The 17877-nt window shown below is 42.6% G+C and overlaps 1 protein-coding gene across 1 annotated transcript in view; it reads right to left on the minus strand.

Moving 5' to 3' along the window:
- RNF150 (ring finger protein 150) overlaps positions 1-17877 on the minus strand; it is a 245283-nt gene that overhangs the window by 48321 nt on the left and 179085 nt on the right. The window contains exons 5-6 of the mRNA XM_004263590.4: positions 8722-8818; positions 3076-3286 (exon numbers count right to left, since the gene is read on the minus strand). Of these exons, the coding sequence (XP_004263638.1) occupies positions 3076-3286; positions 8722-8818 (308 nt within the window). The remainder of the gene's footprint in view (positions 1-3075; positions 3287-8721; positions 8819-17877) is intronic.

Raw genomic sequence — 17877 nt, forward strand, 5'->3', positions numbered from 1 at the left:
TGCCCCGGTCCGGGAAGATCCCACATGCCACGGAGCGGCTAGGCCTGTGAGCCATGGCCGCTGAGCCTGTGCGTCCAGAGCCTGTGCTCTGCAACGGGAGAGGCCACAACAGTGAGAGGCCCGCGTACCGCAAAAAAAAAAAAAAATCATTAAAATGAACTTTACCAACTTATTATTTTTATGTTACTGCGGCTATTGAGAATTTAAAATTACTTTTGTGGCTTGCATTATATTAATACTAGACAGTACCACTCTAGACCTTCAAAACAAATGGATCAAAATCCCTCTTTAAGGACTTTTTAATGTTTATGGCCAATGTTTCAATACTGAGGTCCTTATGCCTCTAAAAGTCAAGTTAAAACTCATACCTACCAAAAACTAATAAACCCTACATGGGTGGATATTTACCACCAAGTTCCTCTCGAAATTACCCTCTGTCGAGGGCCTGTGAAAGTTCTATGGTTACAATACTGAATGTTCATCCCCATGGTTACTGTCTCAACTATATCAAAAGATTATCAGCAAAGGAGGCAAGAATATACAATGGAGAAAAGACAGCCTCTTCAATAAGTGGTGCTGGGAAAACTGGACAGCTACATGTAAAAGAAGGAAATTAGAACACTCCCTAATACCATGCACAAAAATGAATTAAATGGATTAAAGACCTAAATGTAAGGCCAGACACTATAAAACTCTTAGAGGAAAACGTAGGCAGAACACTCTATGACGTAAATCACAGCAAGATCCTTTTTGACCCACCTCCCAGAGAAATGGAAATAAAAACAAAAATAAACAAATGGGACCTAATGAAACTTAAAAGCTGTTGCACAGTAAAGGAAAGCATAAACAAGACGAAAAGACAACCCTCAGAATGGGAAAAAATATTTGCAAATGAAGCAGACAAAGGATTAATCTCCAAAATTTACAAGCAGCTCATGCAGCTCAATATCAAAAAACAACCCACCCAATCCAAAAATGGGCAGAAGACCTAAACAGACATTTCTCCAAAGAAGCCATACAGATTGCCAACAAACACATGAAAGGATGCTCAACATCACTAATCATTAGAGAAATGCAAATCAAAACTACAATGAGGTATCACCTCACACCAGTTAGAACGGCCATCATCAAAAAATCTACAAACAATAAATGCTGGAGAGGTTGTGGAGAAAAGGGAACCCTCTTGCACTGTTGTGGGAATATAAATTGATACAGCCACTATGGAGAACAATATGGAGGTTCCTTAAAAAACTAAAAATAGAACTATCATACGACCCAGCAATCCCACTACTGGGCATATACCCCGAGGAAACCATAATTCAAAAAGAGTCATGTACCAAAATGTTCATTGCAGCTCTATTTACAGTAGCCAGGACATGGAAGCAACCTAAGTGTCCATCGACAGATGAATGGATAAAGAAGATGTGGCACATATGTACAATGGAATATTACTCAGCCATAAAAAGAAACGAAATTGAGTTATTTATAGTGAGGTGGATGGACCTAGAGTCTGTCATACAGAGTGAAGTAAGTCAGAAAGAGAAAAACAAATACCGTATGCTAACACATATATATGGAATCTAAAAAAAAGAAAAAGAAAAAAAGGTTCTGAAGAACCCAGGGGCAGGACAGGAATAAAGATGCAGATGTAGAGAATGGACTTGAGGACATGGGGAGGGGGAAGGATAAGCTGGGACGGAGTGAGAGAGTAACACTGACGTATATATACTACCAAATGTAAAATAGATAGCTAGTGAGAAGCAGCTGCCTAGCACAGGGAGATCAGCTCAGTGCTTTGTGACCACCTAGAGGGGTGGGATAGGGAGGGTGGGAGGGAGACGCAAGAGGGAGGGGATAGGGGGACATATGTATACATAAAGCTGATTCATTTTGTTATAAAGCAGAAAGTATCACACCATTGTAAAGCAATTATACACCAATAAAAATGTTTAAAAAAAAGATTATCAGCAAATACACCAAAATGTTAAGAGTGATTATTTCTGGGTAGTGGGGTGCTGCGTGACTTTTGCATTCTTTTTTTATTCTCTTCTTCATTTCTGAGTCTTTCAATGACGAGGACTGTTATGTTTCTTCATCAGAAAAATGCATCTTTAAATTTCAGTGTGAATGATTTTCTGAACTGCATAAACATCACGAATATGTAAAAAAGAGACCAACTTAAAAGGGAATATCCCAACATGCTTTCATCTGCTCTGCTCCATTTCCAAATATTCTATAGTGAATAGGTTACTTCCATCAAGGGAAAAAACACACCTCCTTTAAAACCTGAAATATTCATCCACCTGTTTAACCTTAAACCTAAGTTAATTTGCATGCTGATTTTTTTAGAACTCCTTTTATCTCTGCTGTATTAGACGGTAGAGTAAATACTTTAGGTTTGAGCTTCAACCGTATGCTAACATAGCTATTTTAATATTTTTATAACTACCCTCAACCAGAACAGCATTTAGCTTGAGTCTATGCAAGAGATGCGGAAGAAACCCTAAAGATATTTTAATACCTCACTATGCGTAGGGGTTTAGGTTGTACTGCAAGGATGCCCATCTAAAGGGGTTCCACTTGCATCTGAGTCCTGCAGCAACGGGTTTGGGGGAGAACCCTCCTGCATGCTGTCCAGACCAGCTCAGAATGCCACCTGCACACTCGGGAGGGCTCAAGCCTGTGTACACACACACACACACACACACACACACACACACACGCACATGAGTGAGTGGGTTGTGCCCTATCCAGTGGGCAGTGGCTCTTCTCACCTGCCTTCCACTTTCAGAGGCCAGCACCACCCCCTGGCCTGGTTTCTGGGTACCATGGGGGGTGTGCAGTGCTGTGGCACCGGCGTGTGTAGGTGGGTGACACACACAGCTAGCACTGTTGTCTGCCCTGCTGGCTCTGGAGTAAGCTGGGCTTCTCAAGGCCCATCAGATATGATTGTTTAGCCTAGCAACGTTCTATTCATTTAATTTTTCTTTCTTCTTGAGGAAAAGGGCCTTTTTCCAATTCCTGTGAGGCAACAGCCTTTTGGAATACGGCACTGGCATGTGGCGCAGAACTTACTGTTGGTGGTGAAGATGATTTCTCCCTCCTGCGCGGTGGGATCTGTATCCTGGACCACCTGCAAGGCTCCCACGGTCCGGACAGCAGGGTCCAAAGTGACTGAGCTTTCATTTACGGTTGTGTCGCTTGCGCCGGTGATCTGGTTGGTTGACGGACCTCCCAGAGATCCCTCGAAGTCAGTGGGCAAGTCGTCCATGCAGTCGGCATTGGGCTGACAGGAGCAGAAAAGGACCTATCTTAGTGTATATCGTCAAGTTAGAGATGAGATGTCTACAGCCTAAATATTTTGTCCTGAGGGAAAACCAAGTTCTTTACTATTTTCTTCCTGAACCACTTTATTTAAAGACATTCCACATATAGTTCCTGTAATTAACATGAAAACATCTTCCAAAATTTTCTTTCCAAAGGTTCTGTTTAGATCTACAGACAAGGTTTTAATTCCAGGGGTAGCAGTAGCCATACATTAATATAATTACATAGGGAGAATAATATGATACTTATTTATAATGACAGCTCTTCCTTATCTATAGTGCTTACTTCTTGTATAGGAAGTAGCTGACAGCCTGATAATTAGCCCCAAAGACCCATGTGTTGTTTACAAATAGACTGATGGCATGAGAGGGGAGACAGAATCTGACTCGTGCATCAGAGATACACACATATACATAAACAAACGCACACACAAACACAAGAGCACAGGGTGAGGTGCTGCTAAACATAAGCCCAAAAACCACCTGCAGAGCAAAGCCCTATTTACATAACATTCAATTGATCGTACATTTGTCAAATCTTCTAAGTTAAAATCTTAGAATCATAAAACTAGGGTGAGACCATGTACTTTAATTACCCACTCACTACAGGACTCTCCCTCCCAATATTCCTCACAGCTCCACTTGAAAAACGTAGAGACCGGGGTCTCTTGTGCCTCGCCAGGCAGCCTGTGTCGGCCAGCTTCTCTTAGCGGGCAGCGGGGCAGTTTGACTCTTTGGTCTCAGTTCTGCTGGCTGAAGTGGTGTTGAATATATTGATATCTCTTCCACAAACAAACAGCTTGTAAAAAATGATTTTCAGTTGTTTTGCCTCTGACCAAACTCATAAAAATGATTTTTTAAAGGTGGTGGAGGAGAGATACGGTCCTGAGAAGCACTAAGAATGGCTGTTAACCACACGTTTTGCTCCACGCTGGAGAGTGACATTGCCTTGAGCGATGACAATGACACGGTTTTGCACCCCGTCCAAGGATGCAGATCAGGGTGGGCAGGCTTGGGTGAGGAGAATCCTAGGTTGACACTGTTTGAATTAACACCACAATGACTAGATTGTGTGCAAAGTTCATTGAAAGAGAAAAATCTACCACTCACGGGCTCATGGGGAGCACAAGGCAAGAAATCCAAACTGCTGGACTCTTGTCCTGGATTTCCACTCTCAAGCCAAGTCTCCCAAGCCCCACGCCTGTGTTTCCAACAGTCAGCTGGAAATCTCCATCATCCCACAAAAACCTCAGATTCAGCTCATTCCCTTTCCCCCACATTCTCTTTGTGTTCTGCCGGCTTCATCTCTATTGGCAGTGGGCCAATTCCTTGAAATGCGAGTTGTTGAAAGTCAACCCATTGAATGACTGATCCTCCAAGTTTACTGACTGAGATTATTGGACATGAGCGGGTATGTTCTGAACGTTTCTTACCCCATTACCAATTCCCAATCTCCCTCTAGTTTCTTCCCCGGTATACTTCATTCTCCACTTTTTCACCAGAGCACTCTTTCTTTTTTTAAAAAAAAGCATAGGTATGATTCTTTTTCTTTTTTTCCTCCTAAAGAATAAATTACAAGCTCCTTAGTATAGCAAAACAGGCACCGTACAGTCTGACCCAAGCCTTCTTTTCTGGCCCTACCTTCAGCCTTTGGAAACACACAGAATAAACCATATATTCCCCATTTCAGCACCTTAGCATATGCTGCTCTTCCACTCGGGATGACAGTTGCCCAAATCATCATCCCCTTCCCCTCTCCCATCCCAAGGTCTCAGACTAACCCTGGTGAACTCCTAATCATCCCTCAATTCCCAGGCCAAATGTCTCTTTTCTAAGCAGCGCTCCCTCCCAGTAGTCATCTTTGATACTGTAACTCTTTTCACACTTCTCCCCCTGTTACAGTCATTTGTTACTGTGTTAGTCTCACTCTACTAGTCCGCAAGCTTTTTTTTAATTCCGGTTTTACTGAGCTATAATTGGCATGGCATATTGTATTAGCTTAAGTTGTACAACATGATGATTTGATACGTGTGTATGTTGCAAAACCATCACCACAATAAGTTTAGTTAACATCCATCACCTCACATGATGACAAAATTTTTATTCTTGTGATGAGAACTTTTAAGATCTACTCTCTTAGCAACTTTCAAATATACAATACAGTGTTGTGTATTGTATTAGAGTCACCGTGTGGTGCGTTACGTCCCCGGGACTTACTTATTTCGTAACTGGAAGTTTGTACCCTGTGACCCCCTCACCCATTTCACCCTCCCCACCTCCTGCCCCTGGCAACCACAGATCTCTTCTCTGTTTCTTTTCCACGTAGGTTCCACATACAAGTGAGACACTTAAAGTGAAGCAACTACACTATATTGACCTTGAGTTCCAAGCCCTCACATAGTGCCTGACAATTATTAAGTGCTCAGTAAATGCTGATTTGGAAATTTTATCTAAGTCTCAATTTACTGCTCTGAAAACTTGGGAATGTTAGTATCTGCCCAGATCTGAGATCAGTGAAGGGAAGCTTTGAGAAAATACTTAAAAAAATTCAATTTCTGGGCAAAGGTAAAGTACACCTTTGAAGGGTAGCAGAGTGTGTCACTGCCCAAATTTGCTATGTTGGCATAAAAATTGTTTTTAGCTGAAACAATTGAGAACTGGGTAAAGAAATGCTCTCTGCCTTACCCCTATTTGCCTAAAAGCAAGACATAAATTTGTAAGGGGGTCCCCCTCTCTGTACCAGAAAGAGAAGAACATTCTTATCACCAGCGACTGGGAGTTGACGCAACAAACCTAACTGACATGCCCTTATCTGCCATTGGTTTCCCCCATATATTTACCTCCCCACAATTTGCTGTCCTAGAAACTCAAAGTCCTTTCCCTCTGTCTTGTCACTTCTCTAAAAATTTATTGCTCTTTTTTGAAGATGCTATAGAAGCCGAAGTTCTAACCACCCTTCTGAGTCACTCATCGCCAAGTGCTCCTATGTGCACACACGATGCATGTGTTCATAAACTTCTGTTTGATTTTCTCGTTAATCTGTCTTTTACAAGCCTAATTTACAGGGCCCAGCTGGAGAACCGAGGACGGTAGAAGAAAAAATAACTTCTTTCCCTCCACTATACTATGTAAAGATGCAGATTCAAATTGTGTGCGGGTATCAGGGAGGAAAAGAGCTCCAAGTGAGGATCCTGTGCTGGTTGTTCTTTCAGCCATAAGCATCTGGATGTGACCACAGATGCAAGAGCAACTGACATAGTTTTCACAATGTTGACTTTGCTTGGTGATCGTGTTCTTGTTTTCTCTCTTTTCTCTTTTTATAACATTATTTTATTAGTTTTGATGCAGGGTGTTTGCTTTCACTTCGTGGGCTAGCAGGAATAGTGTTATGTCTCTAACAGAGGTGAGTAGAGGAAAAGAGAAAGCGAATTAGCTCAGTGAGACTTGTTAATGAGAGAACGAATGAATAATTTGGCTTAGAAACAACATTTAACAGACCCACCTTACAGAACCTCACAGTTTATATCCACTCGAAATGGTTCATCAAATAGAATAATATTTTGAATAGAAACCCAGTTTATATACCTCTAAGAGAAATTACAGTCATAACGTTTAGTAAGAGATGTCAAATACCATCTGTAAGTGAACAGCATATAGGTTTTCAAATTCAGGTTAGCAGGGAGAACTCAAATAAACCAGATGCGAAATAGTTAGGGACTAGTGAATATACCAGCTGCACGGGATTTTCTATGCGTTTACAATCATCTTATTTATACCAGGATAATAGTGATAGGAGACGGTGTGTGCTGGGATAAAAAAGGCCCGTGTTATATGGTACCTTATAGGAGCACTCAATGATGTGATCTGTCATCCTGCAAAGACACCCCCTAGACCTGACTGGAGACAAAGGAGGATGAAGCACTTGAATGTAGATAAGGGGATTGAAAACACTCTGACAGTAAAGGACCTGCTCCTGTCAGGTTCAGTCTTTTATTTCTCTTGGCAAAATATAATGGCAGAAGGTACCACTGTAATAGGAACCAGTTAGAGCCAGAAATGTGGAACATGCCAACAGCGAGTTTAATTTTCTAAGTCCCTAGTATCTGATAGAGATGTTGGGTTTTTACTCATGTTTCATGTTCACTGTCAGTGATTTTCACCTTGAATGTATTATGCCTTCACAACTCTGGCCTGAAAATGTAATGCATTGCCTTTCAAACTCTAGCTCAAAGCTACAGTCACACAAATTGATTTGTGCTTGGTGTATCGACTGTTAAAAAAAAAAAAAATCAGCATACAGCCGGCAGGGAGGCAGGGGAGGCAGGGTAGAAAATTCAGCCAATCCATGACCTTGTGGCGCTTCAGGTGCGTGCCCTCAAACAGAGTCACTCTGGTCTTCCCGGGATAATTAGCCCTCTGGCATTAAAGGAAGCCTTTGATATCTGATCTGATCCTTTCTTCTTCAGTGACATCTTGGGACTTTTAAAATTCTGTTTATTCTCTGCCATTAGTAGTGAGGAATGACAAGAGGAGGAGACAGCAAAGCGGAGGGGGAAGGGGGAGGCCGGTCTCTGTATGCTGTTTGTCTAGCTTCTTTTAGACGGGGCCAGGTTGTTCTCACATCTCTGCGCAGCCCTCGGGTCTGGTGGCCTGGCTTGCTTCCTGCCCTCACCACAGCAGACGGTGCCTCAGCAGCTCATGGCCTTCACTCGATATGGTCCCTGGAAAGTCTTTCCCTGGAGCATCAAGCCAGCCAGCTGGGGGGATTCTCTTTGCACAGGGGGAATGACTAAGTTTGATAAAACGTATAACTGAGGGCGCCAGCTTGAGGGTAGCGCTAGAATTCAGTGGTTCTGGCTTTGGCTTCCTCGTCACTCAAGCTCGCCATGGAGATCTGAGCTCAGCAGAGGGCCCTGAGCCAGATTCCCAGTGGCTGGCCTCCCCTCCCATCGTTGGGAAGAGCTTGTTTCCTCCGGAAGCTAGGAGATGGTGGGGCAACATCAGAAAGTGTGGCGTGCGGGTCTGCTTGATGACAGTGCAGGTAAGTGACACAAGAGTGTCATCAGCGTACAACTGGCCCAAGAGGCCTCTGTGGGTGTCCCACCTGCTCTCACCCACTGCAGCCCGGAAGAGGAGCCTCTGAGCTGCTCAGGCAGCATCTCAACTCACAGACAAATACAATGGACATGCTGAGAGGGTCACGATGTTCTCAGATTGAGAAAAAGTGAGAGGAGAAATATATCCAGACATGGGAGCGCTCTTAGGGCCTCATCAGGTGACGCCACTGCTATGGGATTGAGGGGACACAGAAAATCCAGGGATGCTGTTTTCTCCCTGCTTTGTGGGAAAGGCAGAAAGACAGACATGACGATGCTGTAGGCTGTGCTGTGCTTACCGGGATCCCTAGGGCTTTAAGAATGTTCATCTTGCACATGGGACAGGTGCGATGGTCTAGGAGCCAGGGGTCAACACAGGACTTGTGGAAAAGATGCCTGCAATGAGAACCATACATCTTAGCGCGGCGGTAACTGCGGAGAGCACCTAGTCCACTCCAGCCCAGAGACTTGTTCAAGGTCACGCACTGCTCGGTGGCAGAGACAAGACTCGGACCTCCATCTCCGAACACCTGGGCCAGTAATGCTTCCTGTTACACCCTGCGGTGATACAGTCAACATCTGTCTGGCTCCCAGGAGGGTCCTCTATGATTTGCAGCTGAGTCTTCCAAGTTTGAGAAAATGCAGAGAATGTAGAAACAGAGAAATTTCTCTCTTTTTAGACAGGAAGAATCTTGAATGGAAAGAAGGCAAGTGGGGAAATTTGCACAGACCTTGCAGAATAACCTGAGAGTTGCCACTTGTAAATCAATCCAAAATTTCTTTTCCTACAGTCAGAAGCAAACTGCAAAATAAAGCCTCATTTCTGTAGATATTCGGGGTCTCACACAAAAGGGCAGAAGAGCTCCGGCAAGCATTTCACAGCACAAGTGATGTTTTAAGTTGCTGTGGCTGGTGGCTCTCACATCAGAAGCCGGAGGGACAGGTACCGTAAGCTTTACTGTTTGTACAGCTGATGCGCTCGACTCCATCGCCAGCCTCACGCGCCAGCCCTCCGGAGCCTTCCTCTGAGTGACAGGATAAGGGGGGCATTTAGTAGGTGCGGGGGTGGGGAGTCCTGACTAAACTTCCTCTCAACGTGGCTCACAGGAGCCCACTCAGAGATCTCAGGGGCTGCTCGAATCAGAAGCTTGTCTTCTCACGCACACGACTCCAGACCACGGGCAGAAGCAGTCAGAATTTCCTGCCTGGGGCAAGAAGAGAGAGAACCATCTGTCAAGTATGAGGGCATCCTTAGGACACGCCATCCATGCTGCACTATTCCCGGAACGCTTGCACGCTCTTCCCTGACTCTCATTTTTATTGTGCTAACAGTTCTACCAGCTGTCTTTGCATTAGAAGGCTTGAGGCTCCGATGCGTACAAAGGACCCCTCAAATCAGAGAAGAGCTCGAGAAGTGTCACTTCTGAAACTGACATGGAGAAGAACCCATGTCCCAAGGATAGCATTAGCTGTGTACAGGACACGATCGCATTGGGGATTAGGAGACGCAGAGGAGCAACCTGGATGTGTCGTGTGTTTCCAGGTCATTATTTCCAATGCCTTACAGATTGACCGCTTACAAGTAAATATATCACATACATTCATTCCCTTAGCCTTGCATCCACGCGACAAGGAATACCTGCCGAGAACTGTGCTCCTCACTGGGAATCAGCACGATAGGGATCTGGCTCCTTCTCTTTGGGAGTATAATCGGAGAGGCAGACGCTAATAAAACAGAAAGAAACTGCTTCACGACAACAGCGCTAAGGACACGTTAGCAGAACATGGAGTTGGTAGGGGGCTTGTGACTGGGAGATGCATCCTAGTTTGGGTACATAGAGAAAGTTTCCCTGACGAGGTGCCGAAGCTCAGACCCCGGAGGGCTACACAGACATTGTCCACAGAAGGGGAGGAGAGGAAGAAGAGTCTTCTAGGCAGAATGACTGGCTTGTACAAAAGCCCTGACCTGGGCACAGGAGGAAGGTCAGTCCCAGTGCAGCAGCAGGAGGGAGGGGCTGATGCGGGGTCAAGTGTCCCCCTGCACCCCTACCCCCAAACAATAATCGACCTCCCTGTGTTCAGGCTCTACGTTCAGAAAACAGGTGCCTAATCTAAATTTTCTCACTCACTGGTGTTCCTTCTGGGGAAAAGTCAGTCAGACATTCAGGTCCCTTTGACCATTCCTGGGAGGCAGGCTCTGTTGTGTTTCCTGCACATGTACTGGAAGTCAGAAAGACAGCAGGGCCAATCATTAGCTGTTTTAGCCTAAATAAGTCACTTAGCATTCCCACGTCTCCTCTGCCTCATGTGTAAGATGAAGATACATCTATTCCTGCGGAGGAGGCTTTCCTGAGTCTCCCACACACAGAAGCTGGTACCTACTCTTATCCCCCGAGTGACTTCTTTGTCTGCACTGGTCATTCTTACATCTCCTCTGTGATGGTTAGTTTCATGTGGCAACTTGGCTAGACTATAGTACCAGTTCTTCAATCAAACACTAATTTAGGGTAGTCTGCAGATGTGATTCATATCTACAGTCTGTTGACTTTAAATAAAGGAGATTATTCTAAATCATCTGGGTGGGCCTGACCCAATCAGTTGAAGAGCCTTAACAGCAAAACTGGTTTCCCTGAGGAAGAAAAAACTCCGCCTCAAGATGGCAGCATCAGCCCCTGCTCAGCGTTTCCAGCCTGTACACCTGCCCTACAGATTTCAGGCTTGCCAGCCCCTATCATCACATAAGCTAATTCCTTAAGAATATATGGTGGGATACAATGGCTGTCTGGAGAACTCTGACTGGTACGCCCTCCAACGAGAATATAAGCTCTATGAGAGCAAAATCTTCATTTACTTAATTCATTGTTAGATCCCCAGCAACTAGACTAGATCTTGGCACACAGAGGATGCTCCAGAAATACTTGCTACATGAATGGATATTTCTCAAAAGGCCTGGCACTCCTCACTGCCTGCACATGGCTATCAAGTCCCACGAACTCATTCTTCCTAAATCTCTTCTAACTTCATTGCCTATTTTCTTTTTGCCACGCTGCTCCCTCATTCGTGATCTCATTAACTCTTTTTCTGTATTGTTGTACTAACGTCTAAACTGCCCTCTGTGCCACCAATCTTTCCCTGTTCTTTTCATCCCACTCATCCTTGCCAGATTTATCTTCCCCCAGAAAAGTGCTAGTTACGTCACCCCCTTGTTCCATTCTGTTCTTCCCGAGGAGCTGGGCACCAAGATGAATAAGACAAGGTCCTTTCCTTCAAGGCAGAATCACAGTGCTTCAGTGGTTCCCTGGGAACTACAACAGAAAAGGCCATTGAAGAGCCAGCCTTCTGGATCCATCGTTTTCTGGCTGTGGGATCTTAGGCAAGGATTAGCTCTCCAAGACTTCATTCCTCATCTGTGAAATTTTGTCTTATAGGTATGGAGTTTGCCAGTGATTGAGTCTGTGTGTGTGTGTGTGTGTGTGTGTGTGTGTGTGTGTGTGTGTATGAGAGAGAGGGAATAAATACTGTCCATGAAGCTGAAACTATAAGTCCTGATCATCCTTAACTGTAAGCTATCATTCATCTTATTAATACCACTATTATATCTTGTTTGTAGATATTAGGTTATCATTCTGATTTCTACTCTAAACTTTCTAATGCTGAAAGCAAGTAACTGTAAATTAAAAACAAAAATCAAAGGGAGAACTAAGGACAACAAAAACAGTGCTAAAATGATACACAGGGTGATCATGTTGGCTATTAAATAACATTCAATTATTCCTAATACCATATTTCTTGTGTTGACCAAATAGGAAGACTACTTCCTTATAATTGGGATTGCAAACAATTTTTTCCCTCCCATATGGAAAGAAAAATAAAAGTCACTAGACTAAATAAATAAAGGAACAGGGAAAGAATCTGGAGTTTAGTGAAATGCACCAACAGTTCAACAAACATCTCTCGGGCAATGTCTATCTCACTCATTCTATTTGTATGATTCGCAGCAGGGCACTGTCCCTTCCCATATTTTAACAAAGGCTGCATGAGAAACTACATACAGAGGAACAACGGGATGTGACAGTCTATCTCCTAACGATCCTGACAAGCTGGAAATACAACCGAGGGTTGACCAAAACTCTTCTCCTTTTTTATTCACCAAAGGGAAGCATACCTTTTTTTTTTTTTTTATGCGGTACGCGGGCTTCTCACTGCTGTGGCCTCTCCCATGGCAGAGCACAGGCTCCAGACGCGCGGGCTCAGTGGCCATGGCTCACAGGCCCAGCCGCTCCGTGGCATGTGGGATCTTCCCAGACCGGGGCACGAACCCCTGTCCCCTGCATCGGCAGGCGGACTCTCAACCACTGTGCCACAGGGAAGCCCGGGAAGCATACTTTTTACAAAGAGTTCTTCAAATCCCTGACAAAAGATGATGCCAACAACTGCATCATAATGCTGAGATGATTATGAATAATATAATAATTTCCCATTTGGGGGGCAGGAATGACAAACCCCTGTTAAACTGGTTTCCACATCTTTTGATTCTTATTTATTTATTTATTTTTAAATTAAAAATTTTTTTTATTGAAGTATAGTTGATTTACAACGTTGTGTTAGTTTCAGGTGTACAGCAAAGTGAATCATTTATACATATACATATATCCATTCTTTTTTTAGACTCTTTTTCCCACATAGGTCATCACAGAGTATTGAGTAGAGTTCCCTGTGCTATACAGTAGGTCCTTATTAGTTATCTATTTTATATACAGTAGTGTGTATATATCAATCCCACTCTCCCAATTCATCCCTTTCCTCCTTCCCCCGGGTAAACATAAGTTTGTTTTCTACATCTGTGACTCTACTTCTGTTTTGTAAATAAGTTCATCGGTACCTATTTTTTAGATTCCACATATAAGCGAATCATTCTTGCTTTCTATTGTCCTTTCACCTATATGTGTGACTCCCCCCTCAATTAAATGACAGGTTTTCCCCACTGGGAGGCAGAAGGGGACTGTTCTGGCCTTTCTATCTCATTTACTTTTGCAGGCTTTCTTAGACCCTGCTACCCTCCCACGGAGATTAGGATCCTGGGGCTTTCCTTTTGGCACCAGTGCAAGCTGTTTCATTCCCCTCGATGAAATAGTGCTCAGAGAACATGAGTCACTCAGGGACCAAAGAATCCCATTCTCCTAGGCAACATGTTTAGATAAGATCTATCCAGTGCTTCTATGGGGAGTCAAAATGTTTCTTCAGAGCTTCTGAATCTTATTTGCAAAGTTGTCAATGATCTAAGAGTCAGTGTTTAATTAATAAACAGCATGCAATTAATAAACAATATCTACTGGTTATCAAATGCCTGCTATGTACCAAGCACGTTACATACATTATTCATTCACGACAGCCCTATGAGGTAGAAATTATTATTCCCATTTTATGGAGGAGGAAGCTGAAGCTGGTTAAAGTAAATTAAATTATCCAAAGAGCTAGTAAGCTGCAGAGCTGGGACTCAAACCCAGTCCTACTGTCAGTGCTTGTACCCAAATCTACACTCCACGCCCTTCCTTCCCACACTGAACTGTCGTGAGCAAGACAGGGGGAGTCGTGGTAACTTTGTTTATTTATTTATTTATTTATGGCTGCATTGGGTCTTCGTTGTGGCTCACGGGCTCTAGAGCGCAGGCTCAGTAGTTGTGGCACATGGGCTTAGTTGCTCCGCGGCATGTGGGATCTTCCTGGACCAGGGCTTGAACCCGTGTCCCCTGCATTGGCAGGCGGAGTCTCAACCACTGCGCCACCAGGGAAGCACCCCCATGTATTTTTGTGCTCCAGCTTCGAGGGGGCAGTACCTTAGTTACAGAGGTTGGGAATTGAGCAAAACCAGAGGAAAAGTGACCTGCCTTAAGTGTATTCATTTGGCTACAGAAGGAAAAGCTGTCAAATACTGGCCTCATGAGGCCTACCCTTAGCCATCAGTCTGCTTGCTTTATTTGGGAAGATGGTAACACTGGCCTCGAAATGCTTTGTCCTCCCCCACTCTCCACTGCCCAATAAATCTGGTAAATGTTAGTTGGCAGCTCCATTACCTTTGCACAAATTTTCAAATCTCTATCATGAAGTATCACAGAAAGAAATACCCACTTTTCTTCAAGGCTCTTCCCAACCTGGTCTGGTTTCTCTTTCCTGCCTTAGCTTTTTATTTTTTTTTCTTTTTTTTGAGGTACGCGGGCCTCTCACTGTTGTGGCCTCTCCCATTGCGGAGCACAGGCAGGCTCAGCACATGGGCTCAGCAGCCATGGCTCACGGGCCCAGCCGCTCCGCGGCATGTGGGATCTTCCCGGACCGGGGCACGAACCTGCGTCCCCTGCGTCGGCAGGTGGACTCTCAACCACGGCGCCACCAGGGAAGCACCCTGCCTTAGCTTTCTAAAATACAAATATGATATCACTCCCCACATGTGAAATGCTTCAGCTGCTTCCCACTGCCTACAACACAAAGTCACAGCACACAAAGAAGGCTCACCCAATCTGGTCCTTGTCACATCTTCTGCTCCACCCCCATGTTTACTTCACATTCTCACCATAACTCTGGAGTGTCCTTCTCAATTAAAAAAAATTTTTTGGTGTGGCAAATCTTGCTCATAATTCAAGTCACAGCTCAGATGTCCCTTCTCTTCCCTGAACATCCCACCTCTTTTCTCCAAACTGCCAAGGAGAGTCTGTTTCTTTTCTTTTTCTTCCTATTTTGTTTTCTCACGTATGTTGCAGCAGCTGAGTATGTGCTCTGCTTTCAGGGTCTGAAGACCCCTCCTTAGTTCTGTGATCTTTGGCAAGTAATCTAAGTTACCTGTGGCTTAGTTTTCCCTTCTATGTTTTATGACAATGTCCTTCAACTGACAACCCTCTGAAGTAATAGTCTGTGATAATCCAACAGAGGGTTTTTATCACAGGTAAAGGACAAAGGACACAAAGAAGAACAAATGGAGCCCAAAGTTAGTAGAAGGAGAGAAATAACAAGATTAGAGCAGAAATAAATGAAATAGATGCTAAAAAGACAACAGAGAAGATGAATGAAACTAAGAGCTGGTTCTTTGAAAAGATAAACTAAATTTACAAGTCCTTAGCTAGACTCACAAAGAAAAAAAAGAGAGAGGACCCAAATAAATGAAATCAGAAATGCAAGAGGAGATGTTATCATTGATAACCATAAAAGTACAAATGACCATAAGAGACTATTACAAACAATTATATGCCAACAAGTTGGACAACCTAGAAGAAATGGATAAATTTCTAGAAACATACAATCTACCAAGACTAAGTCATGATGAAATGGAAAATCTGAACAGACCAATTACTAGTAAGGAGATTGAATCAGTAATCAAAAACCTTCAACAAGTAAAAGTTCAGGACCAGATACGTTCACTGGTGCATTCTACCAAACATTCAAAGAAGAATTAATACCAATTCTTCTCAAATCCTTCCAAAAGATAAAAGCGGAGGGAACTCTTCCAAACTCATTTTATAAGGCCGGCATTACCCTGATACCCAAACTAGACAAGGACCTCACAAGAAAAGAAAATACCGGCCAGTATCCCTGATAAACATAGGTGCAAAAATCCTCAACAAAATATTAGCAAAGTGAATTCAACAATACATTATAGAGATCACACATCATGATCAAGTGGGATTTATTCCAGGGATGCAAGTATGTCTCAACATCCACAATTACACCATATTAACACAATGAAGGATAAAAGTCAAATAATCGTGTCAATAGATGCAGAAAAAGCATTTGACAAAATTCAACATTTATGATAAAAACTCTCAACAAAGCAGGTATGGGGGTAAAGTATCTCAACATAATGAAGGCCAGATATGACAAACTCATAGCTAATATCATATTCAATGCTGAAAAGCTGAAAGGATGTCCACTTTAGCCACTTTTATTCAACATAGTATTGGAAGTACTAAGCAGAGCACTTAGACAAGAAAAAGAAATAAAAGGCCTCCAAATTGGAAAGGAAGAAGTAAAACTGTCACTATTTGCAGATGACATATTATATATAGAAAACCCTAAAGACTCCTTCAAAAAACTGTTAGAATACATGAATTCAGTAAAGTTGCAGGATACAAAATCAATACTGAAAAATCTGTTGCATTTCTATACATGAATAACAAACTATTAGAGAAATTAAGAAAACAATCCCATTTACAACTGCATTAAAGAGAATAAAATACCTAGGAATAAATTTAGCCAAGGAGGTGAAAGACTGCATATTGAAAACTATAAAACATTACTGAAAGAAACTGAAGAAGGCACAAATAAATGGAGAGATAGTCCATGCTCATGGATTGGAAGAATCAGTATTGTTCAAATGTCCATACTACCCAGAGCAATTTACAGATTCAATGCAATCCCTATCAAAACTCCAATGGCATTTTTCAAAGAAATGGAACAAATAATCCTAAAATTTGTATGAAACCACCAACCCTCCCCTCCCAAATAGCCAAAGAAACCTTGAGAAAGAAGAACAAGGCTGGAGGCATCACATGCCCTGATTTCAAATGATATTACAAAGCTATAGTAATTAGAACAGTATGGATAAAGAAATTGTGGTATATATACACAATGAAATATTATTCAGCCATAAAAAGGATGAAATCTTGCCATTTGTGACAACATGAATGGATCTTGAGGACATCACGTTAAGTGGATAAGTCAGACAGGGAAAGACAAATACCGTATGATCTCTCTTATATGTGAAATCTAAAAATGAAGAAACAAACATACATGAGCTCATAGATACAGAGAACAGATTGGTGGTTGCCAGAGGTGTGGGATGAGGAGTGGGAGAAATGGGTGAAGGGGGTACAAAGGTAAAAAGAAAAAGAAAGAAAAGAAAAAAAGAAAGGGACAAAGGTTTGTTACTGCTTAGCTAATGTCATTCCAATGAATTGATAAAAATTGATTGTTGATCTTAAGTCCAGACAACTTAAAAATTATTTTGTCTGTTCTAATACATTTTCAATAATAGACAATTATACTGTTGGTAAAAAATATTTCTTGCTAATTTTTTTGCCCAAACTCATTTCAAGACTTCGGATAAATGTGTCAAAACACTTGTAAAAATATTTACTAACTAAAATCAGAAAAATGGAAATTACAGAACATCACTCGTGTTCATAATTGGCATTTATTTTTAAATTCGATAATTGCTCATGTTGGCAATGGTGTAAACAGTCTCATATACTTTTGGTGGGAATGTAAATTGATCTGGTTAGGCAATATGGCAGAGTGGAATCAATTTTGAAATGCATAACTCTTTTGATCCAGTTAAAGAAAAAGATTTCACTTTAGATTTATGTCTTCAAAGTGAGAATAAATTTAGGTTGTTAAGGAAAAAAATGACCAAAAAAATTACCTGGCAAATAAGAAGCTAAAGTGTCATTATTTAATTAACAGTAATT

Source organism: Orcinus orca, chromosome 4 (assembly GCF_937001465.1).
Source record: "Orcinus orca chromosome 4, mOrcOrc1.1, whole genome shotgun sequence".
Taxonomy (NCBI): Eukaryota; Metazoa; Chordata; class Mammalia; order Artiodactyla; family Delphinidae; genus Orcinus; species Orcinus orca.